Here is a 24695-nt window from a genome sequence, read left to right as displayed (position 1 = left end):
ATACCACCAAGATGTACGAGCTGTACAACCTCTCGTCCAACGAACCTGCTATCCTCGTAGACGTCGACATCGACGGACAGCCAACAGCCATGGAGGTTGACTCAGGATGCATGTTCTCTGTCATAAGCAGGAGAACAATGGCACGACTTCATATTCCAAATCAGAGGCTGAAACCATCTACGGTTTACGCCTTAACAAGGCAAAATGTACGTTCAACACCATGCAAGTCGTGTTTTTGGGATTCAGGATTGACAAGGACGGGGTGCGACCAACTGAAGACAAGGTCAAGGCCATTCATGAAGCTCCAGAGCCCAAGAACAAACAGGAACTACAGTCATTCCTGGGCTTGCTTAACTTCTACCATCGTTTCCTCAAGGGAGCTGCTCACACCTTGGAGCCGTTGTACAGACTGCTGGATAAGGGGGCGAGCTGGACATGGACCGTTCTCGAAGCTGAGGCTTATCGCAAGGCGAAAGAACTGCTCAAATCAACGGCAGTTCTGGCTCACTACGATATCAGCAAGCCTTTATTATTGACCTGCGATGCTTCGCCTTACGGTCTTGGAGCTGTCTTGAGTCACGTGGCCGACTCTGGGCAAGAGTCACCAATAGCTTACGGGTCCAGAACCCTAAGCAAAGCTGAGCGAAATTACTCGCAAACTGATCGTGAGGCCCTGGCGATCATATATGGTGTCAAAAAGTTTCACCAGTACATCTATGGCCGCCCGGTGACCATAATCACCGATCATAAGCCTCTGCTAGGATTGCTGAGTCCGCACAAGGAAATTCCAGCTATGGTGTCACCAAGAGTTCTCAGGTGGACTCTAATGCTAGCCGCATACCACTACGATCTGCAGTACCGTCCGGGAAGCAAGATAGGAAACGCTGACGCACTCAGTCGACTGCCTATACCTGCAACAGAGCTGGACGACATTCCAGTCGCAGACGTATGGATGCTAGAGACCGCTCCAGAACAGCCTTGGAACTCCGAAAAAATTGCAGCATCCACGAGAAAAGATTCCGTGCTTGCGCGAGTCCAGCGCTGGATCATGCATGGGTGGCCAGATGACAAGCAACACGAACAGTTCAAACCCTATACAACTAGGAAAGATGAACTATCAACTTATAAGGGATGCATCATTTGGGGAAGCCGGCTTGTTATTCCCAAAGTGGCACAATCCACTGTACTCGACATCTTACACACAGCCCATCCAGGCATTGTAAGGATGAAGGCACTAGCGAGGAGTACAGTCTGGTGGCCTGGCATCGACCATGACATTGAAGAAAAGGCTGCAAATTGCTCCACATGCCAAGAACACAGACCATCAATGCCACGGGCACCAGTGCATCCCTGGGAGACGACGCAACATCCCTGGTCACGTCTACACGTTGACTTTGCAGGACCTTTCAAGGGAAAGATCTTTCTGATCGTGGTCGATTCATTCTCGAAATGGCTCGATGTATGTATTATGAATTCTATGTCTTCCTCAGCCGTCGTACAGAAACTGAGGATGCTGTTTGCCGTACACGGAGTGCCAGACGTCATTGTCAGTGATAATGGCACAGCCTTCGTTTCGGCCGAATTCAAGGAATTTACAAGCCGCAACCAGATTCGACACGTGGCAGTGGCACCTTACCACCCTTCATCGAATGGCCAGGCCGAACGAATGGTGAGAGAAACCAAGGAGGCACTCACTCACATAAATTCAGGCGACGTAAACGTCGATTTGGCGCGATTTTTGTTCCGTCAACAAACACTGCCGCATTCCTCAACGGGCAGGAGTCCTGCGGAACTATTGATGAACCGACGCCTGAAAACAGCATTAGATCGCCTGCATCCAGATTCTTAGTTCCATTCATCATGGAAACAAGAGGACAAGTTTCTCCAGGAAGGGAAGAAGGCACGACTATTTACAGTAGGTGAAAACGTTTATGCAAGAAATTACTTGTCCGGTGCCAAGTGGACCCCTGGAGTAGTCACAGCCGTGACCGGTCCACTATCCTATAGGATTGAAACCGAAGATGGACGATCTTGGCGTCGCCATGTTGACCAGTTGCGCAGGAGGCCAGCGACAACTTCTGCAGGAAACTCGGAAGATAACTCTTCAGTTGACTTGAGTTTAACTGCTCTACCTGAAGCGGTCTCCGAAGAAGCGGACGTTAGGTCCGATGCCACACCAGCAGTCCAACCAGCTGGTTCTACAACAGTTTCCCCTAGCAACTCTTCGAGACCTCAAAGAGCAACACGCCGCCCTACTTATCTTAACGACTATGTGCCTTAGTCTAGTAGGGAGGAGTGTAAGATATGCGCCTGCTAGGCGCGAATGCGAGCGTACCTTCGCGTCAATGGAAGAAGACGACGAGTGACAAGGTTTGTGAGTGCTCGTGCTCGTGCAGTTCGGACCGCTGATCGAACCGCCAGTCCATCATGTACTGTCCCGAACCTGACCTGTATATATGTACATAGCTTCAGTGTAATTAAATGTACATAACACAAATTCATGGCTTCGAACCGCATTGGAACGGCTTGATTTATTGGCTTTCAAATAATTATGGCATGATCAAGCGTTTACTTTTTAATAAGAGGTTCATCCCCTGGGCCATTCAAGATACTCTCAGCGGTATGACATTGCTACAAAGATATTAACATGCTGGGAACATGTTTCATTGCTTAGGCAGTCACCGAGAAATTCCGTACGTTCAAACGACCAGTATAAAAGACGGAAACGCGGAGCTCTGGTGTAGAGTTCGGGTTAGTGTGCCGTTGTATTGATGTTTGTAATTGCCATGTATGTGTGTGCGCTCAATGTACAATGTATGTTCACCTGATGCTTGTAGTATGCGTAATGTGTGTACATGTGTGTATTGTAGAGGATCCCGAAACGTAATAATAGCCTAAGCAAATAAAATATTTTTGTAAAACAATAATTGGGCGGTACCTAGCACCACCTAGCCTAGTTACTTGCAATTACCCTGCTTGACCCTGCCATCTGGTGGCAAGCAATTTAACCTTCTTTCACGCTACGCGATAAACAGCGGCATCGAGTTCGTTCTTTTGAGAGCAGCTTTTGGTTTCGCGGATTGGTTTGCCATTCCTCCGTGATGTGCGTTTGACGAAGGAATTGTGACTCGAAAATAGCAAAGGTAAGACGTATAGTGCGCGAAGTAACTGGGAATCGGTTGTCTCCGTTTAAGATCGCAGAGCTGACGATGAGAAAACTGAGTAACTGCTTTTGAAACGGAAGTGTCTTTGCCTGTGGGGGGAAGCTGGCTTCGGAAATAAACACAGTTCGCGGAAAGCTCGCGTTACGCTCTTATTTGCTGCTCCCCCTGTCCCGTACAAGAGACGTAGCGTCCTCGTTAAGCCTTACCGAGCTCGATTTGTTAGATTCGGGGCCGCCATAATGAGATGCGGGCGACGGAGGAACTTTGCTTCCCCGGTTCTGGGACGAAAGTTTCTTTCTTTGATTTGCGGGCATTTTAAACGCAGTAAACGGTTGAGATGGGAAAACTCTTGTGAACGGACATCTGGTGGCGGGGACTATCGAACCTGCGACACCGGAAGGGGCTCAGAGAAACACGAATCGCATGCGGTAAGCGAGTAGGCTTAGCAAAGCCTTGATATGCTAAGGGTGAGCCAGCCTGATCTTTCCTCACAACTGACGCTGCTCCCTTTGTGCTCTCCTGATCGCCTTTTCGCTCGATGGCAGTGATGAAGGTGCAAGACATGAAAAAGGAGCTGAAATCGCGGGGCGTTTTTACCACCGGCAATAAGAGCGAGCTTATGGAAGGCTGCAACCCTGCTGTTTTCGCAACAAACTTCTGCGTCTCGACAGGTTTAGAGAGGAGTGGAAGTTTGCGCCAACAAGCAACAAATTGGGGAGAACTTCAAGCGCAAGTTTTAACTTTTTTCCGCAGTAGTACGACGAAAATGTCATAACCCTATGTGGTCCCAAACACTCGTGTCACTGAGTCAAAACATCAGCGAAAAGGTGCACATCAAGAAGGTGGGTGATGTGCAGCACCAAACCACAGCCCGCAAGAACAACATTGATGTGCAACACCTACCAACCCCCTTTGCGTGAGGTTAAAAATAATACTTTTGCGCTCTTGTATAAGCAAAAATCAAGTCTTTACCGGCATGATGGTTACCTGGAGACCTCACGGCCACCTAATAATCATGACCCACGTCAACTATTATTATTATTATTTTGATGCGAGAAAAGTGTTTTTTTTTTTTATATTTCATTTCACGGCAGCTTCATTAAGATTTCGTTTTTATGCTAACAGAAAACTGTGTCCGTAAGAGCTACAGAGGCTTTCCCATCGATGATAACATTGTCTCGATCACGTGACACCGACCCCAACCACTCCAACTGATAAAAGAACCCTGTTTATCGCCCGAGATTCCATAAGTCTCGAGCGAAAGCGTGCACTGCCTCGACTCGAAGATAGAATCACGAGAACGAAACTGAAACCTCCCTCCGATTGATAACCGCAATCGGCTAGAGTTGCTGGCTTCAGGGACGTTCAACGTGAGCTGCGTAGGTAGAAAGAGCCCTCCGTTCAAAGCAAGAGGGCCGAAGCAGCACCGGGGCAGCATCGGTTTATTAGAATATCGTAATTAGGAGCAAAAGCGTTTAATCCATTAATTGGAAGTGGAAAAGAATGAAGATACTTCTAGTGATCTGTTGCTTCTTTGCCGGCGCTCAGGCATGGATGTCACTGAGAAGAACTTATGGGTGAGTGCGTGGCCGCATATTTTATCATTTTTCTACAAAATGAAAGGCGCGTTATTTATATGATCCCGGTACGTTAACACTGATCCCGTTAACACTGAATGCCTTAAATGCAAAGAAGCGCGAAAATCCAACTAGCAGTAGACATCGAGCTCTATCAGGTTGATAAGTGAAGCGAGCACCAGAAGCGCCGTGCTGAATTTGCTAAAGGCGCGTGCTGACGCGAAAACGGCAATCCAGCTAAAATGTGTGCGTGTGGCCTTCAAGATGATACATGTGTTGCCAGAGTGCGCGAAACATAATTCGAAGCTAGTTTTTTAGATGTTTACTATTGCATTAGTATAACTCCTTGCGAATATGGTGATTTGAGAAGTTGCTATAAATCGCATTTGTAGGTGAACTTTCTTTATTAGTGTTATTTACCACTTCGACATTGCTGTGATCATCTCGGTTAATTTTCTTTGCATTATCAGTGACATAAGGGCACGGTTGCCGCTAAAGAATACAAACAAAAGTCAGCAAAACGATGCTTAAAATAAGATACATCCAGGTAGAAAATTCTGCAGGAAGTAATATTAGGAGGATATGCATAGGAAAGGAAATGTACCTACTGTCGCAATAAACATCCAACGGAGAACGACATCCAAAGAAAGGGAGTTCATTGAACACGGTGTTTTTAGCTCCAACGGGGGACCACCATAGTTCAGCGTATATTTTAATCTGGTTTAGGGGGAATGAATACTCGTATTACCTCGAAAACGCGATAAAGACACCGACTTGCATTAGTTACACGCCTGAAGATTCAAAGTGGAGTTCATTAATTTCTATCATGCACCCCAATAAACCGTATCGTATTAAAAAAAATGGAAAAGAAATCAGTCCCTTTTTCAATCCTTTTTTTTTGGTCAAGCTTCCTGTACTTTATTTAAGTAATCGCAGGAAGGATTCTTTGTTCGCACACAGCATATTTGATTATATAAAGTATTATCATTTCGAGTTGATAAGTGGGCTTCGTAACCCTTCGTCTGGACCCCTCGAACTCGTGCGAGAGCAGTAATCTCTTTTCTTTCTCTAGCTTGCATGCACTCAGTCCTCGTCGCGGCTCGGGGTTTCACTGGGGTTGGGAATCGAGTAAAAAGTTTAGTCCGATTAATCGCTACCCTGTAGTCAATCAAGTAATAGAGTAATCTGTTTCTTTAATTCCCCTGCAAAATTTTTTTAGGAGTCAAAATTATATATTTTTTTATATTTATGTGCCTATGAGGATAGTCAGTGTATAGGTGAAACAGGTTCAAAGACACTCCCACTAACAAATTATTACTACAGCTACATAAGGCAAAGAAGTTCGTTGATATTGTCCGGCAAGAGCGACTTCCTTTGATTGTTCAGAACAGTTTCTGCTGCTCTAAACGGACACTCGTAATGCGTTGAAGTGACCAGAAAACGCGTAGCTTCTGCACACATACTTGGAGTTACATATCTGGCCCCTACAGTTTACTTTAGGTTAAACTTTCTCCCATAGTTTGCCCTGCACGCAGGTGTTCTCGTCCACGTCTGGGTGGTGGAAGCGTTTAATTTTTACTTTTTTTTTTTTTTTTATTCGCCAACATTTTACCGATTAACCGGTTAAAATAGTTAATCGCCGTTAAAGCATTATTCGATTAATCGGTGGGTGAATCGACCACTTGCCCAGCCCTTGCTCAACATAATCACTGATTTTGTCCCCTTCGCCTGTAAGTTGCAAACCGACGCGTATTCCTTACCGATTAATTTGTGACCTGTAATTTGCCGATTCATTGTCTATTAGGTCTTATCTGGGAACCAGCAAAATGGCTGAAGTACAAAAATAGGAATGTATCACTTTATACGTCTAGGCAACACCAGTGCTGGGATTTTTGTAGCCCTGGCAATACGAATGTCACTACTAAAACTTTAGTCACTTAAAGCTTAAAGGGAAGATGGGGCACTTTTATATTTGAGAAAAAACGCTTGAATTGCGTTCATTTGGCCTTTAGATTAACAGATATCAAAATTGTATTTCAATGCGACCCGCCGGAGAGCCATACGAGCAATTTCAAAATAGGACTGAAGCCCCGCCTCCCTAGCCTTGGGCAGCCAAAAGAGCCGTCGATGACGTCACGGACAGCGACTGTCTTTCGCGTTTTTCTCGCATTTAACAATACTTACGCAGCAAATGGTTTGGGTATTCGGGTTCACGGGTTAAAAATACACTAGAATTCACTTCTAACTCATTTTTTCCAAGAAGCTCCGTAGCTTCCCTTTAAGAAACGCAAGAAGGGGTGAGTCCCGAGCACCTTATTATCGGTCTGTAGAGCATCTCATTTCGAGCTTCGTGTTCGTGGTGTCGTCCACGCCACGCAGCAACGCACCTAAACACGCGTTGACAGCTCGCCACCACGTACACACGGATGAGTGCGCCAGGCAAGAAAGTTGAGTAAGAGCCTGCTCTTTGCGATTGTCGGGCGCCCAAACTGGGCAGATGCCAAAATATTTGCCAACGCGATCGCCGGCTTTCCCGGTTCTTCAGCACCGCACTTCGTCGGTCTTTTCGTCTGCCCGTTGCGCCTGGTTGGTTTCTCGATTTTCTTTTTCACTTACTTTTATTATGAGGTGTGGGAATATTTAAATTTTCGAATACGAATCGCATACGAATAAGGCAAAAAGCTGACTTAGAGTATGGAATCGAATGTCGAATATGTCTAGTAATAAAATATTGCAAAACAAGGGGTATCAGCAGATTTTATTCTCTTTTAAAAATAAATAAATGCAACTGCATTTTACTGGGCTGCAGCAGGCTAAAGATACTTCTAGTAATGCAGTCATTACAAATTATCATGTAGGAAAATTAACTGCTCAACGTGTTTGGAAAGTAAGCGCTCCCTATGCACCGTGACAACATTTCCGCCTGCAGAAACGACCCTTTCATTCGAAACTGATGTAGCGGGATGGCTAAGTACTTCTGAGCGAGTTTCCTTAAATGCGGGTTCTTGAAGCGGCCAATGCACTGCCACCACTCGCAATGATCCTTGCCCCTGTCCAGATAAGGCTTTTCGGCGTATTTGGTAACTCCCCTCTCTGGGGCAGATGCCAATTCAGTCTTCTTGTTCATCACTAGATGGTCAAACGCGTTCCATACACTGGATGCCACCAGTGAACACGAAGACGACGCTGGCATGGCAGTGTCCCCACTCGGTTCTACGTCAGCTGTCTGGTGCTCCCTTGTCACAAGGTCTTGGAGCCAGGTTATGTGGCCAGACGCACTGTGGCGTTAAAACGAGGGTCAAGAAACATGGCCAGGCTGGCCACTTCATGAAAGTTACACTCCGCAAAGCGAGTCTTGATACATTTTTTTAGATTGTCAGCAAACCCCGAGTTATTTTTGCAACCGTCAAAACAATGCAGCATTCCAAAAATATTTAGAATGTGACATGACACTAAGGGGTACTCTCAGCACTTGTGATCACAGTTACATCAAACAAGGGCTTCAATACCTCCACAAACTCCACTGCATATCTCGACTCGACAGAGTTAAAGCATCTATGGTAGTGTCCGAAGTGGAAAGCTCCAAAGTGAGGGCTTCTTTCTTTGAGTTCGAGGAGCCTTGAGAGCATGAGGTACTGACTATTCCATCTTGTGTCAACATCCTGGACAACATGAAGCACGTAAGCTTTGTTCAGCTGTGTCTGCAGACCGTCCAGCCGTTTATGTGCACTAGGGCTATGCTTGTAACGTCCTACAATCGATCTTGATTTCTTGCACACTTCGTTGATAGGCGGGGTACGCGTCCTCGCATCGCTAATCACCAACTGCACTGTGTGCGCGAAACTGGCTCACTCGAACCAAGGCAGCCGCCTGGCCGCCGCTCGGATATTGCGGCCGTTGTCCGTTACGATGTACTTCACGCAGTCGGTCGGTATCTCCCAATCGGCGCATAGTTGCTCCAAAGATGCATCAATGTTCACTGCCGTGTGACTCTCCGGCATATGTCACGTGTTCAAAGTGAACCTTTTCATTTCAAATTTCACGGTGAGAAAATGACACGTAAGGCTTAAAAAGTCATCGTTGGCACGCGAGGTCCAGGTATCGCTCCTAAGAGGGAAAGTGTTTCTTCCGTCTTCAAGTACTTTTTGCAGCTCGGTCCGTACCTTTGCTCTTGTGTCGTCGTACAGGCGCGGGACGAGTACGCACGACAGTCTTGTTCGAGAGGGCAGACTGTAGCCAGGCACGGCTTCTTTCATGAGTGCCTTGAACCCCCGGTCTTCAACAAAGCTGTAAGCTGGAGATCTAAGGCGACCATCTCTGCCACATTCTGATGAAGTGCGTTTTCATTCTTCTGTTACAAGGGCTGCTTTCTCTGTTGAAGTACATCATCCAGTGTCAGTTGACTCTTCGACGGCGTTTTCGCTGCATCTCTTCTGTACTCTTCCATCAGCAAAGGGGGCTGTTTCATGTGATTTTGAAGAGTTGTGGTTGTTCCCCTATCGGCGTTTGAAGAACACGCTCGCACAACTTGCACTGATCTGCCGACGACGAGAGAGAGTCTTTTGTAGTACCGCCGAAGAAGACTTTCTCAAGCTTTCTTTTCCTGCTTGCTCGGTGGCTCATCATCCGCAGTTAATGCCATTTTCAGAAGCACGCTCGAGCGAGGACGGTTTCAGCCACTTTGGTATCAGCACCGAGAGACTTGCGCAGCGGCCCAGCTGGAGTGGTTTTGACTAGGGGTGTCGCGAACTTTTGTCGAACCAGATTTTTTGGTCGAACTTTCGGGGTTCGACTGGGTCAAACCGGTTCGACGAACCTTCGACATTTTTACCAAATTCGACCGGTTCGACTTTGTGGACAGTGTGACAAGACCTTGATACAAGCATGTCTAGGTTTGGAAAAGTTTTTTTTCATGCAAAGGGTTATTTTATAGTGTGAACAGTTGTAATTAAAATAAACTAATCCTAATCACCGAAAAAGTTTATAGCTTAATTTTTAGTACTGTATTAAGTGAAATAGCCAATCAGCGCTGCACTTAATTCATCTCTTAGCCATTATCATCCAATCTGAAGCCAACTGGCCAGCCTGTCGCGCATGCGCACACGAGTCGAACCTTAATACAAGGTTCGTCGAACTTTCCACTAAAAGTTCGAAAAAGTCGAACCTGGTCGAACTCGAACCGCGGCCGGTTCGCGACACCCCTAGTTTTGACTGCGCGGGAGTGGCAGGAGTTGTGGTCGATGGCAATGCAGTGTTCTGCTCGCACATTACCATTTTTGTTTTTAATTTTCAAACATTTCTATTAGATAACACTCTTAAGATATATTTTATGCTTATATTTCAATCCCGATGCTTATTTTACTGTATCAATTTAGAGAACACGCAATTACATCATATATTGCTATAAAAGTGTCACACAACAAAGAGCTTGGTGAAAAAGCAACCGAAACTGATCCTGTCTTGCCGCCATCGGACAGATAGAAAAGGGCCACGCCGAGAACGCACGTATCATAAGCATCTCTCAGTGAATAAACCTATCCATATATTGAAATGCATGGCAGGCAGAATATTTGTTACTTGAATATTCGCAGTCTGTGCGAATATTATCCGTTTTTCCCGAATATTTGGCCGTGGCGGAATATTTGGGAACTTCCGAAAATGCAATTTTCAAAACGAATACGTTTCGAATAAGGAAAATATTCGATTCGTGTTCGAAATTTCGAATATTCGACATCCCTATTTTATTATTATTAACGGAGAAAACATATCAGTGTTAGAAACGTGCTTTCGCGGAACAAACGTTAGCGCTGTATGCCGATCGACGGTGTTCATCGCGCCTATTCGAATAGCAGACCTTGCGATAGTAAAACGTTCTTTCATGAGAATTTCCTGCATAAAACAATGAAACTAATTCGAGTTTTGAGTTTAATATATATCTTTTGCAGCCAGGCTAGATCAGTACCAAAAAAGGGAATTTTTAAAAGCTTTTTTCTGTACACAGCGACACATGGCTCACCCCAGCGGCAGGGGGGTGGGGCGATGATTTGGAATATTAAATTATTTGAGTGCAGCTTGCCAGTGAGGCATATATCTCTCCAGAATATATAAGAAAAACGTATATATGAAAAAAAAGCAGTCTCATTGACAAGATTTAAATGAAATCAAAACAATTGACAGTTCGCTGAATGTTTTCTACAATTATCATAAACAACGAACTTTTCACGCATGACAGTGTCAGTTGTCAGGAAAAACGTCTGGCTCTGCTTTCTGCATAAACGAATACATTTATTTGCTCTTGCTGAATGAACCGGGTTTTTGCGCTCGTTTTTTTACTAAAAGTACAGCTGTGCTAAACTCACTTCCACATGACACTGACGTGGTAAATGTTGAGGTGAATATTATAACAGGGCATGTGTTAAATTAAACACGATTCAGTCGAAATCTATATTTTTATCCTCAAATGTTGACTTACTCGGAAAATATTGTAATTGCAATATTGTAAATACTGGCCCTTAAATTATAAATTCGTAGTACCCAATTTGACATCCATAAAAGGGTTTACCTTTGACCGATTAATGACGTGTTCGGCGTTGATTTACGGTTTGAATTATGAAATTCGTTTCAGCCTGTCTGCCTGATCATTATGTCTATAAATATCCTTAATACGATTGTTCTAATAAGGGTTGAAGGTAACAAAAAAATGAACAATACGTTGTATTCTCCATCAGTAGAGTCAGCACCATTCTTTCGTGAAAATAGAACTTAAAAGAAATACACGTAAACAAATGCATGGTTTATACACTCCGTCAAATGCAATGAACGTGTTATAGCACTAATACGCAGTTCCTACCATGCTACGCAGTCTCCGTTCCCGCGCTGCGTAGGGGCAAGATGGGGGGCGGGGGGGGGGGGGGGCAGAACAGGGCGAGAGAGGGGAGTTTTAATGCACTGCTTACCTCCACACTCAGCGCGACGCAATGCCACTGGTCACGCGCGCTATGACGTCAAACCTACGGCTGCGCTCAATTGCTCATATTCTTTCGCATGGCCGTGTGCTACGGTGCGACCAGCACTAACACGTGCACGTAAGAAGATCTTTGCATGAAAGATTAAAGCAGTCGCTTTAAAAGTGCGAAAGGCGCGATAAGCGTGCATTTTATCTTTCTCTCCGAGACCATGTCCAACACCGGTTCGTCACCACTATCAAGTGCTCCTCAACGCTTACAACATCAGTCACCCCGTTGTATCGCAGACAACAAAGCCTGGGCACTGGTCAGCTCGGAGACGTGGGCGACCCCTTGTTTCTGACTCCGCTCATCGAGGCGGGTCACCTAGACGAAGCGAAGGCACTCAGCCGCGTGGGCAGCCTCGGGCACGTGGAGGATGTGCCGAGCCACGCGGGATTCTTCACCGTCAACAAGCAGCTGGGCAGCAACACGTTCTTCTGGTTCTTCCCAGCGAAGGTACGGTGAGCAGGACTGCCTCACGAACAGCTTAATAAACGTAGAGCGTCTTGAGACGCCGAGCATATCATTATCTCTCCGCAGTCAATGAGATTCCAACGTTAGTCGATAAGGACGCCAAAGAACTTAAATCACGAAGCTAAAGGAGTATAAAGGGTGACCGAAACGCCGATGCTCGATCTAAAATCGGTCGTAAAAATCGGCGCCCGCTCTAGCGATCTAAACGTTTCGTCAATCGTTTATTTCACAGGTAGGTTTACCTTTTAAGATTGCAAGGCGTAGCTCCCTTTCTGTAAAAAAAGGGGCAAAAAGCTTGCCAGGTTCAACGGCGGACGGCGACGCAGACGACTGAATAGAGTGGCGGGGCGCGTTTCGCGCACGTATTGATAGATGGCGCTACCTCCTTGTTCCAGCTTGCGTTTAAAAAAAGGTATAAAATGTGCCCGCGTGGACCGGGGTCTTTTAAAATGAGCATAATATTTTTGAAATGTACCTGTTGTTTCAAAATAAATTCGGACAATGATAGCAACAGCTGAAGTAACAAAGATAAAAAAAACAAAAAAACATGGTTCCATAACGACGGCGCTCTCGTTGCCAACGGGTTTCGTCTGCATGTCGCCCGCTTTTTTTCGCTTGTCGGTTACACCCATACATGTACGTAATGCGTTACTAGTAACGAATTACTTCTCTCTAGTTACTTTTTCGGTAACGATTAACCTATCCAGTTACTTTTCCAGAAAAGGAACGAGTAAAGTACGTCGTTACTCTTGAGGCCAAGTAACGAGTAGCGCTATTTTGTTACTATGAGTAACGTGTACAACAGGGTTCAAACAGCCTCATTTTAATTCTAACCTGAGTATGCGTCTATGGCGAAGCAGATGGGAAAACCGTAAACCAACTAAACACTATGAGAGTATGGTAACCTACATTGCTGAACACGTCAGTCGAACTCTACAACTGGGAATATGTCCTACACCCAGTGAAGACAATAAGGTTCGTTGGTCGAACCTTCTAGAATCGTGTACATACCGAATGTGAACCCGCAGGCTGCCAACACGGGAAGGCACAGAACCCATTGCCAACTTCGAACTTCAGAAGCAGCGAGAACAAAAGGGAGAGAAAATCCCTTTTGTTCCCTCTTCTTGAAACAAAACACTGCCGTTCCTTCTAGCCCGTCAGCTCTTCAGCGTCGCCGAAGATGTATTCTCAAGGATGCGGGGAAACATAACTGATAAAAACTTCGAGAAACAACTGCTGCTCAACTGCGACGATTACTGAAAAAAAAAAAAAAAACAAAAAAAAACGACAGTAAACTACGAAAAAAATATGCAGTTGTCTATTTTGCCGTCGTACTGAACAGAAAAATAACTCGTTACTTTTGAGGTAAAGCAACGCCTTTCTTTTGGAAATGGGTAACGAGTAATGTATTTAGTTACTTTTCCAGAGAGTAGTGAGTAACGGTATTTAGTTACTTTTTAGAGCGCAGCTCTTAGGCGCCCGCTTCCGGGTTAAGCGGCGTCACCGTCGGCGTCGGCGTAACCGCGCGCGTTGCAGTATGGAACGTTTCTCCGCTACGTTTAGCTGTGAAATTTTTCCGCTAAATTTAGCGGAAAAGTTACCCCGCTAACTTTAGCGGGAAGATTTCCCCGCTAACTTTAGCGGAAAGATTTCCCCGCTAAATATAGCGGAAAAATTTCCCGCTATATTTAGCGGGTTAATTTACCGGGGAAAATGACGTCACGACTTCGTGTCACGTCACCTATGAACAAATTCAGAGGCAGGAGGAAAGGAGGAGGAGGAGGGAAGGAGGGGTGGAGGAGGACAGCAAGAGCTGCGCTCTAGTTTCGCATTACAGAGGTTTGTAAACGTGTTTCACTTTAGAGCGCAGCCCTTAGGCGCCCGTTTCCGGGTTGAGGGCCATCGCCGTCGGCGTCGGCGTCGCGGTCGGCGTGACCGCGCCGGTGTCGTTATGGACGCCACACTTCCCCGCTAAATTTGGCGGGTAAAGTTTCCCGCTGAAGTTAGTGGGAAAATTTTATCGCTAAATTTAGCGGCTTGAGTTTCCCCGCTAAACTTAGGGGGGAAATTGAAGTCACGTGACCTCAATACCAATTCAGCTTCCCCGCTAAATTTAGCGGGGAAAATGACGTTACCATTTCTTGTCACGTCACCCATGAACAAATTCAGCGGTAGAAGGAGAGGAGGAAGAGGGGAGGAGCAGGAGAGGGGGAGCGGAGAAGGGGAGGAGCAGGAGGAAAGGAGGAAGGGAGGGCACGCAGGAAGGAGGAGAGGCATACTCTCCCATTTGTACCCTCTCGCCTCCTCCTCAAGAGCTGCGCTCTAGTTTCGCATTACAGAGCTTTGAGAACGTCTTTCATTTTTGGGGGCGGCTAACGTGTACATATGTGGTTACACCTTCCGACGCTGTTCCCCACGCCATCTATCAATACTTGCGCTAAACGTGCCCCTCCACTCGGCTCGGTCGTCCGCGTCACCGTCCGCCGTCGACCCTGTCTAGAATTTTGGCCCTGTTTTTTTACAGAATGGGAGCTTGTAATTTTGCAAGTCCCACCTGTGAAATACGCCCTTGACGGAACGTTTAGATTCCTACGTGTAGACGCCGATTTTTACGACCCATTTTAGATCGAGCTTTGGCATTCCAGGTACCATATGTAAAGCCGCAACCCGCGTTTCCTCAGCTCTCAGGGGGATACACATGAAAATACCTAATAAAAAACCATAACCTGTAGGAATATCAGAACCGCAGAAGAGGTTCACACAAATAACGATGTTCTGCTAAATGTTTAAAGCGTTAAAGGGACACTGACACCCCCCAAAATTTTTTTTAAATTTTTTGCCAGGCGCTTCATTATGGTGTCGGAGGACTACCCAATTAACATTTTGCAACAGAGTAGCGTATTTTTTTAATAAAACCAAAAGACGCAACTGCTCGAAACCGAAACCGAAACCCGACGGAGGTCGGAGAAGTGGAGAGGAGAGAGTGGAGTGGCGGAAGTCACGTGGCTACACCCGACCGTGTGTTTTTTTTTTTTTTTTCTCCTTTCCGGTAGCAGACGACATGCGGCGTATGGGAACTGCTCGCCGTGGGATTCTTTTGCAGTTATGCATGTTCCGCTCGTTGTTCTCTACTCCAAGATGAGTTGTTTTGTACATTGAGGAGTTGGAGATGAGTAGTGAGTGCCCGTGGTGAATTTTGATCGGCTCCGAAAAGAATACACCCAAGATGTTGCGTGAAGAGCTGGCTCACACGTCCCGCGTCCGAAACAGAAGTGGCATTGTGCGACAGAGTTTCCGAAAGATCAACGGGATCGGGACCAATGGCTGGCTGCAATTCCTGTAGACCATTTACGGGCACCTCGGAAAGCGGACGCTACCTGATTTATATGCTCCTTGCATTTTGTGGAAAGTGATTACATTGAGTTCGCAGGTGTCAAAAAGGATATCCCATACCATCTAATTCAGCGACGTGTCGTCCACAACATTTGTTTCTTATTTTTTTTTTCTTCAGTAATAATTGTAAAAAAAGAAAAGAAATGTAGACATCAAAAAATATTTAGAAAAAAAAAAAAAAAAAAGTTTCACAGGGGATCGAACCCGGCTCTTCCGGGTGCGAAGGGGACGTCTTTCCCACTGAGCTACTGGGGCTTTTTTTTTTTTTTTTTTTTTTTTTATTGCCGATTTTGACAGTGAACACAAACTCAACAATCAATGATAATTACAATGATAAAAACGCGTGCACAACACATAGGGCTCGAACATGAATGTTAAAATTCTTTCAGGTTCTCTAGAGCGTCCAATATTGGTACCCAGTCGGGCGGACACTCTAATGTGGCGTACACAGATTTCAGGCGGCTAACAGATTCCGTAAAATACAATCGAACGGGACGCGCGTCCACATCAGCATGCCTTACAGCCATTCTACTGCACCATATTGCATGCAGGCCCAGAAGCATAAGAAGGTCGACCGGAATTTCGCTGTCTTTGTGAACAGGAAGGAACCTGATACCATGCGGTGTTAAAGTAAGATCTTTTTTAATAGTTCTCTGGAGAACATCCCAAAAAAGAAAGGCGTCCCAGCAGTCTAAAAATACATGTTCTGTAGTTTCGGGCTTTTTGCACAGCAGACAGTCAACGCCCCAAGGGACGAACAGTTTTTTCTCATGAAGCCAAGTTTTTACTGGGAGAGTGTTTGTGTGTAATTTAAAGAAGAAGGTTTTAACAGAAGGTGGGATAGACATTTTCTTAACTCTAGATAACACGTCCTGCCCTGGGCCAGCATGAAACATAGAACGGTAGACAGGAACAGGAAAGACAGCATCTATAATATCTCGCGTAAGGCGTTTTCGGGTGACAGCTGACAAGTATTCAAAAGAGAACCGTACAGTCAAAAACCGGCAAGCATCAATCACCTCGCGAAGAAAACTACCAATTCGCCTTTGCCTTTTGTAACACGTAGAAACAACGAACGAAGGAATTTCCTCCGCGAGTCTGGTCTGAATGACAGCACGAAGAAAAGGATTAGTTTGCTCTCTAAAAAACAAAAACCGCGATACAACTTGCTTAACAAATATATGTGATAGGGACAGCCCGCCTTTCTTGACGCAGCGAAACAGATTATCGCGACATAATCTTTCCCACCCAGACCGCCAAATGAATACAGCAAAAACACGGTGTAATTTTTGTACATTTACTCTAGCGCAAGCCAAAACTTGAAGTACATACCAAAATTTTGCAATTAAGAAAATGTTGCAAACAGTGACACGCGTAAAAATTGACATATCCCAACCACCCCATTTACCCGCTTTCTCTCGCGTCTCTTGAATCACCGTTGACCAGTATTCATTTGATCGTTTATAATGTTGCAATGGAACACCAAGATACTCAGTTGGCGTTGACATAAAACAGATATCTTCAAAGACTTCGGGCTTCGTGGCCCATGTCCCATGCCAGAGGCCGCAGCATTTCTGCCAATTAACGGCAGCGCCGGTTAACTCGCAGTAGGACTTTACTTCACGCACCGCTTCGACAATACTTTTCTTATCTTTGCAAAAAACAGCAACATCATCGGCATAAGCTAGAAGTTTTACTTCTATATCTTGGAGAGAAAAACCATTTATAAGTCTATTTTTAATTATGTTTCTACAAAAGGGCTCGAGAAATAAACTAAATAGCAACGGGGACAATGGGCAACCTTGCTTGACGGATGACTCTACACTAATACGCGTTGTAAGCTTCCCGTTAATTATTAGCTGGGTAGTACATCCTGTATATGCCAAGCGAACGAAGTTCAATATTATTTTGCCTACTCTAACGTGATGTAATATTTTATACAATACACTGTGCTGTACACGATCGAAGGCCTTCTCTAGATCGATCTGAATCATGGTAACTTGATCTAATTCCTCGTCACATACCTCTAATATACTTCGCGCAATGTGAACATTTGTCAGAATTGAACGACCTTTGATACCACAAGTCTGATGCTCACCCACAATCTTACAAATAACGTTCTGCAACCGCCGGGCTAAAACTTTCATTAGAACCTTGTAATCAACATTACCAAGGGCTATTGGCCTGTAATTTTTTATATTTTTTAATTTCTCTTCATCATCAACTTTGGGTATGAGAACAGTGTGTGTGTTTAAGAAAGACGGTGGTATCGTATTTGTGTCACAAGCTTCAATTATTACAGCATGAAGGTGGCCTGAAATTACGTCTTTGTACTTTTTATAAAAAGCCGCCGTCAGACCGTCGGGCCCAGGAGACTTTTTCGACGGAAGGTCATCAATTGCACGCACGATTTCTTCCACACTTATCGGAGCTTCCAGCCATTCCTTTATCTCATCGCTTAGACGGGGCATCGCCGCTAGATAATCTTTAAGCTGCGAATCACTGCCGTGCTGCCGTCGCCGAAACAGACTGCTATAATATTCGATAAAATACTTTTCAATAACTGCAGGGCGACTAGTCGATAGGCCATTGTGTTCTATCATTGTGATATTTTTTGTTTTTGCATATTTGGCTTCTGCACTTAGTGCCCGTTTGGTTGGCTGTTCACCCAGAGTGTATTTCTCCGCTCGAGCTCTTACGAGTGCTCCTTTGTACTTTTCTGTTTCAAATTCAGCTATTTTTTGTTTCACATAACTCAGCTGATCTGTAAATTGTCCGGGATATTCACATTCTAGTTTAGAAATGCGGTGAAGATCATTTAGCAGCAGCTTTTCCTCTGCTTTCTTCCAGTACGCGAGCGTACTAGCGCGTTCTATAGCAGTTAGCTTGACCTCCCGTTTAAACCATTCCCACTTCGTACTGGGGCTCTCTGTACGGTCATGCAACCTCACTAGTAATGCGTCTATAGACTCATTAAACACGTCATCCTTGAGCAGGCTATTATTAAGTTTCCACAATTCCCATTGGAAGCCGGTGTTTTTCTGTTTTCCCCCGACAAAGAAAGAAACCAGCGCATGGTCGGAGAAATAAACGGGTGACACGCTGTAGTCATCGAAACCAGTTAAAAGTTCAATCGACACGTACGCTCTGTCGAGACGGGCATGACTTGTGCCTTGAAAATGCGTGTACCGCAACGCCAGGTCATTTCTTTGGTAATTCGCAACATCATATAAAGTGAATTCGGAAATCATTTCATTTAAAATACCCGTGCTAATATCACGTTGCCGTGTCTTACAAGAGCGATCTCTTACGTCACAAACGCAATTAAAATCACCCAACATAATGATTTTCCTTTGGCAGTCTAGATACGTATAAATCCTCTCAAAAATATTTTCCTGGAATTAACATCGTTTGGCGCGTACAAATTTATTATTCTGTATTCGACATTGCTCAAGCTGCAATCACAAATAACAAATCTGCCCTCGCTATCAACAGTGAGGGAGAGGTCACGCGCGTTTAAAGACTTCTTTAAAAACAACATACATCCTCCGGACAGTCCGTTGGCACGAGAGACGCAAACCTCAAAGTAATGTAAAAAAGGGGCCAGCAGGGAAGCGGTTGCCTCGTCGCTTTCAACCTTTGTCTCCTGAATCGCTAGGACGTCTATGCCATTATCGATTAGCAGCCTTCTAACCTGGTACTGTTTGCGACGCGAGGCAAACCCGCGAACATTTAACGTCGCTACTTTCAGACTGTCGCTAAGGCTAGACGTCCCCGCGTGTCAGTGACTTGCGTATCCTCACCAGGAGCTGGCCCGGGGACGCTTCAACCGGCCTGTTTGTCCGGTTCCCTGGGTTCGGGTGCAGGTTTCGGAGAGGGGCGAAGCGGCTTCCTTTTAGGCGGTGCCGCCTTCGCCGGTGCCTCCGCCAGGGTCGGTCTGCCGTCAACTTGCTTAGAGTCGGAGTCTTCGGGATGCGGGCGTTTCGTAGCCAGTCCGCTGGCTTCACCCATGTGAACCTCGTTAACCGGTGGGACCGCAGTGTTTAACTCAGGCCCTTCATTCTTCGACGTCGATGGTTTATTTCCTGTCGCTGTCTCGTCTTTATTGGTCGGCGCCTCTTCCCGGTTTCCCGTGGGTGCGTCGACCGATGAAGCAGCGACCACCTTCAGCGAATGCTCAGACGCGGCCCGGTCGACCTGCATGCCTGTGCCTCCCGGTGACTTGGTGGCGGGGCCCGTCCCTTCCAGTGCTTCCTGCGCGTCTGCTTCATCCATGACATGCTCGGCGTTGGCGTCTTGTCCACTCGAACATGTGGCCGTTGCGTAGGTCTTGATGCAGTGATCCGCGTCATGGCCGAACCGGTGGCAGGTTGCGCACTTCGGCACACGGCAGTCCCGGCGGATGTGCCCGGTCCGCTGACAGCGCAGGCAAAGCGGGGGTCTGCCCGGCACCACGACGAGAGCCGGTCCTCCGGCTATACGCAGCTGGTGGGGCAGGTCTTCCAACCCTATCCCTGGCTTGAGCCGGATAACAGCCGTGCGTGTCATCGACCCGCAGCCCATGACTCCTTCAACCCGCCACTTCTCAGTTCCTACGTCAAACACCTGGCCATACGGTGCAAGTGCCACCCTCACCTCGTCGTCGGGAACGTAATGAAGCAGCCAATGAATCTTGACTCGGACGTCCCTATTCGCCGGGTCCACGACGACGCATCGCCGTCCCTTGACAACGAGGTCGCCCGCAGCGATGATTTTCCGTTTACCCTCGGGTGACCTGAAGGTCACAGCCCAGACGTGGTTCATCTGGTATGCCCCTAAGGTAAGAACCTCGGGGAGCAGTGCCAGACGACTCAGGGTGTCGCGGAAGTCCTCCACACGGTACGGGCGTCCCCGGACATCGGCGTGAAGAAACACGGTGTTGAGCACCGTAGGTCCAGTTGGCAGAGGCGGCAAAATTATCTGATACTCCGAAGACGCAGAGTCATTCCTGTCACCGCGGCCCGACTGGGCCGCTATCGCTACTCCGGCGGAGCCTGCCATCCCACGTCCGCACTCGGTGAAAGCCAGAAGTGGAATGAGCTACTGGGGCATATCGGAAGTGGGGTATCTTTTTCCTTAGTAATAATTCAACCGATAAACTGTAAGTTGGAAAGTCGGGATGCACCACGCATTGGCGACATTCTCACCCAGTAAAGAAATCGTACGCGTGCATATTCCACTCGAAGTAGACACGTCGCGCTTGACGTTTGCGCGAGCGATGTCTTCAGCCACAAGAAGGGAGCGACGGCTCGGCGACGTCTTCGTGCAAATCGGCTTGGTGGTCGGGCGTGTCGTACGGGATGAATACCAATTCTTTTGACCAGTCCCAAATTTCTCTTTTAGAGGCAGACAAAATTCGCCGGTACCGCGAACGACAGTTCTGAAATAGAGGTCCCACGCCCGTCGTCCGCTGCCATCGCCGTCCCTGCGAGTCCCACGATACGCGAAACGACGCACGCACAGAATGCTTCCGGTTGTCTGTGGAACTTTTTTTTTCAATCAACGTATTTGCAGCTTTTTAGAAGCCACAAAAAATGGGTTTCACGTTTTTTTTCTATTTTTAATATTGAGTGTGTGCTTTCAGTGACCCACGACTTTGATTAAATTTGGTGGTCGCATCGATACCTTAGAAAACGGCCCGTGACCGCGGAAAAGAGAGTGAGCGAGACTCGAACCGGCCAGTTCTTGATCGGCGGTTTTCGGGCGGAAAGAAACCGAATTTCGAGCCGCAAATTCTGTTCTAGGTAGTTGAGCTCTCATATGTCACGTACAACTAAAAACCTCGGCGAGCATAAATACCCTGTCAGTGTCCCTTTAAGCAGGATTGACCTTTGGATGAAACTGTTTTCTTTTTTTGTTTGGGAAAAGAGGGGGGGGGGGTATAATTATATAAAATTATGAAGACGGGTGCTTCACCCTTTACGTGATGTAAAGAAATCCCCTACGCTCACACTGAGTTTCACAGTAATGTCATTTACAGTTCAGAATTCACGGACCAAGTTCCTCCGCGCAATTGTTTGTTCTACGACCAACTACACTTAAACGAGAAGCCCGCAATAGCTCTTTCTTGCTTGCCTCAAGCAAACAGTGCGATCGCGTGTATTGCGAGGTGAAATTTCTTTCAAAATTACAACACGACGCTTAAACCTTGATTAGACTAGTTGGGTCATACTTTAATATTGGTCAAATAAAGTCAACACGGACGAGAAAAGGCACACATACGACGAGGACTGGCGCTGGTTCTTGTCATATGTGCGTTTTGTTGTCATTGTCTGGATAGCGCAATTTGATTAGTTCAAAATATTACCTCTCTAATAATTTATTTAAAATTTTGTTACACACTCTCTTTTCATTCGTTTACACCCATATTGAGATTTGAGAATATTGCTCGACTCGACAAATTCCCTTTCAGGAGAACCCAGAAACAGCTCCAGTGGTGCTCTGGCTGCAGGGCGGTCCCGGTGGTTCCTCGCTCTTCGGCCTTTTCTCGGAGCACGGACCGTACTATGTCGCCGAAGGCGGCATCCCAAAGCTGAGAGAATTCACGTGGGCTCGGCGCTTCTCCATGCTCTACATTGACAACCCCGTGGGCACGGGGTACAGCTTCACCGGGAAGGACCAGGGCTACGCACGCAACGAGACAGACGTTGGCAGAGACCTGCTGGAAGCGCTCCAGCAGTTCTTCACCCTCTTCCACGAGTTTGCCGGGAACGAGTTTTACGCCTCCGGAGAATCGTACGCCGGTACGTGCTCATCACTGGCTCGCTTTCCGATTCGTAAACTGAGCGATTTCCAGTTTTTGCTTCGTCATTGCCGCGTTCGTGGGAATGGCCTACATGCCCCCTGGCGGGACAACATGCAAATATGCTATACTACGTTTCGCTCTAAATTCTACCGCAGCCGATGCTATACGATCTGATGGAGCTAATCACGCAGTGACAAAATCGCATCGTCATGGTGCTCATCACTTTTGTGCCTTTGCTGTCACCGACTCTGGGGACGCACCGCTATCCTGCGCTTTTTTCTCCACACGTAAAAAAAGCTGACGGACATGATTAAGTTGACCTTATATAACGCTGTTTCATTGGGCCCAATGGCTTGCAGCGTCGGAATTGCGCTGGTATACTTAAGGTGACACCAAGTGTAACTCAGATTTTGTGAGTGTCGTGTGGACGCAAGGTGTAGGATGACGCGGCAGCTCGGTTCATCCCATGATGGTTCGATCGATAAATAGAAATACAACTGCAACTATTTTCTTTTTAGCAGAGTACAATTTCAGGCGAGCAAGGTCTAGAAAATCATGCATGTAGTGATAGAGCTCTGTTTATTTTTTTCTCCTGGCAGCGGAAGGTAGTAGAGTGCTTTCAAATGTGACCATGCTGGGGACTTTCTCATATAAAACTAATATTCTAAAAAAAAAAAAAAACTACGCTTCCAGTTTTGCTTAGTCAGTAACGAGTGTTTCGGCGAAGGTAGCGTGTATTATTGTATTTTGATAAATTTACTTACGAATAGTTCGGGGTATTTGACGTTCCACGTTCTCCCAAACAGGAAAATACGTTCCTGCCGTCGCTTACGCTATCCACACGGCCGTGCAGCCCCGTGTCAAGATCAACTTGAAAGGTATCGCCATTGGCGACGGCTTGGTGGATCCCAGTACGATGTTTGACTACGCAGACTTCCTCTACCAGATTGGACTAGTGGACAGCAACCAAGCCGCCTACATCCGTGAAGCGAGTCAGAAGGCCAAACAGTTCATCGATGACGGTCGCTACCTGGACGCCTTCTACATCTTCGATGCTCTTTTAAACGGTGACGTCGTGAAAGAACCTTCCTATTTCAAGAATGTCACAGGGCTCGATTTCTATTACAACTTCCTCCTATCCAAGCAGCCAAAACAGCTCGGATACTACAACGCTTTTGTGCAGACAGCTTTAGTTCGTAAAGCAATCCACGTCGGGAAGCTTACATTCAACGACGGCGACGCAGTCGAAGCCCACCTCCTCGAAGACATGATGAAGTCAGTGAAGCCGTGGCTCACTGTATTGATGGAAAACTACAAGGTGATGATCTACAATGGCCAACTGGACATCATCATTGCTTACCCGTTAACAGCCAACATGATCTCAGCAATATCGTGGTCCGGCGCAAAAGCCTTCAAGAATGCACCTCGAAAGATCTGGTTGACTCCGAGTGGAGAGGACGTGGCAGGCTACGTCAGGCAGGTTGGCAATTTTACAGAGGTGCTAGTGAGGAACGCAGGTCACCTACTGCCGTACGACCAACCAGAGGTTGCTTTGGACATGATAACAAGGTTCATTGAAGGAAGGCCCTTTGTGCAGTAAATAAATGCATTTTCGTCCAGTACAAAATGAAAGACAACGAATTCAACTGGCAATAGTATAGAGCAACCCTCTCTTTATCCCCTCCCTGGATTCATTAGATAGCGACTTGCACCATCAAGGTTGGCCCAGATATCTTTTGCTGTCCATCCTTCTTATCAGCTCAATGTAAAAAAAAAAAAAAAAGAAAAATCAGAGAAACAAACACAGAAACAAAGGAGAGAAAATGAGTCGCGCCCGTTGTTTGCTTAATACGACAATTTATTTGAGACAACTCAGTACGAATAACAACGTCCCACTTCGGGAAGGACGGCCCTCTGGTGTCAAGGAGGTTTCATAAAACTGGTGATCCCAGTGAAAAATCTTGTATGTAATGTATAAGAAATGTTTTGGTCTAATAAACGCACATAGTCAAATAAGGACACATAGGAGCATACAAGAACCTTATAAGAACAATATAAGATTATTTAACAAGTTATAAGAAACTGATAAGACGTTTCTTATAACTTTATATAATCTCATATGTTCTCATAAGGTTCTTGTATGATCTTATTTGATCCAATGCGTTTATTGGACCAAAAACATTCTTATAGATGTTAGATTTTTTACTAAGGGAGTTCATGGTACGCGTGCATTCTCAACTTCTCGAGTCAAAGAGTCTCAGATCCACGATGACGATGGTCCACACCAAATTCCAGA

At 46.1% G+C, this 24695-nt stretch overlaps 2 protein-coding genes across 2 annotated transcripts; both read left to right on the top strand.

Annotated features, from left to right (window-relative positions):
- Positions 1-906: 906 nt before the first annotated feature.
- LOC121838167 (uncharacterized protein K02A2.6-like) lies at positions 907-2117 on the top strand. The gene is made up of 3 exons (XM_042294247.1): positions 907-1704; positions 1821-1915; positions 2008-2117. The coding sequence occupies exons 1-3, from the start codon at positions 953-955 to the stop codon at positions 2115-2117; spliced, it is 957 nt and encodes a 318-aa protein (XP_042150181.1). The 5' UTR covers positions 907-952.
- A 1826-nt stretch (positions 2118-3943) lies between these two features.
- On the top strand, positions 3944-24021 carry LOC120844155 (probable serine carboxypeptidase CPVL). Its single transcript, XM_042294246.1, has 4 exons — positions 3944-4006; positions 11872-12204; positions 22067-22397; positions 23206-24021. Exons 1-4 carry the CDS (start codon positions 3944-3946, stop codon positions 23997-23999), a joined length of 1521 nt encoding a protein of 506 aa, XP_042150180.1. The 3' UTR covers positions 24000-24021.
- Positions 24022-24695: the final 674 nt, after the last annotated feature.

Source organism: Ixodes scapularis, unplaced genomic scaffold, assembly GCF_016920785.2.
Source record: "Ixodes scapularis isolate PalLabHiFi unplaced genomic scaffold, ASM1692078v2 PGA_scaffold5__190_contigs__length_132052651, whole genome shotgun sequence".
Taxonomy (NCBI): domain Eukaryota; kingdom Metazoa; phylum Arthropoda; class Arachnida; order Ixodida; family Ixodidae; genus Ixodes; species Ixodes scapularis.
The sequence above is the reverse complement of the archived record's forward strand: the minus strand, read 5'-3'. Positions and strand labels throughout refer to the sequence as shown.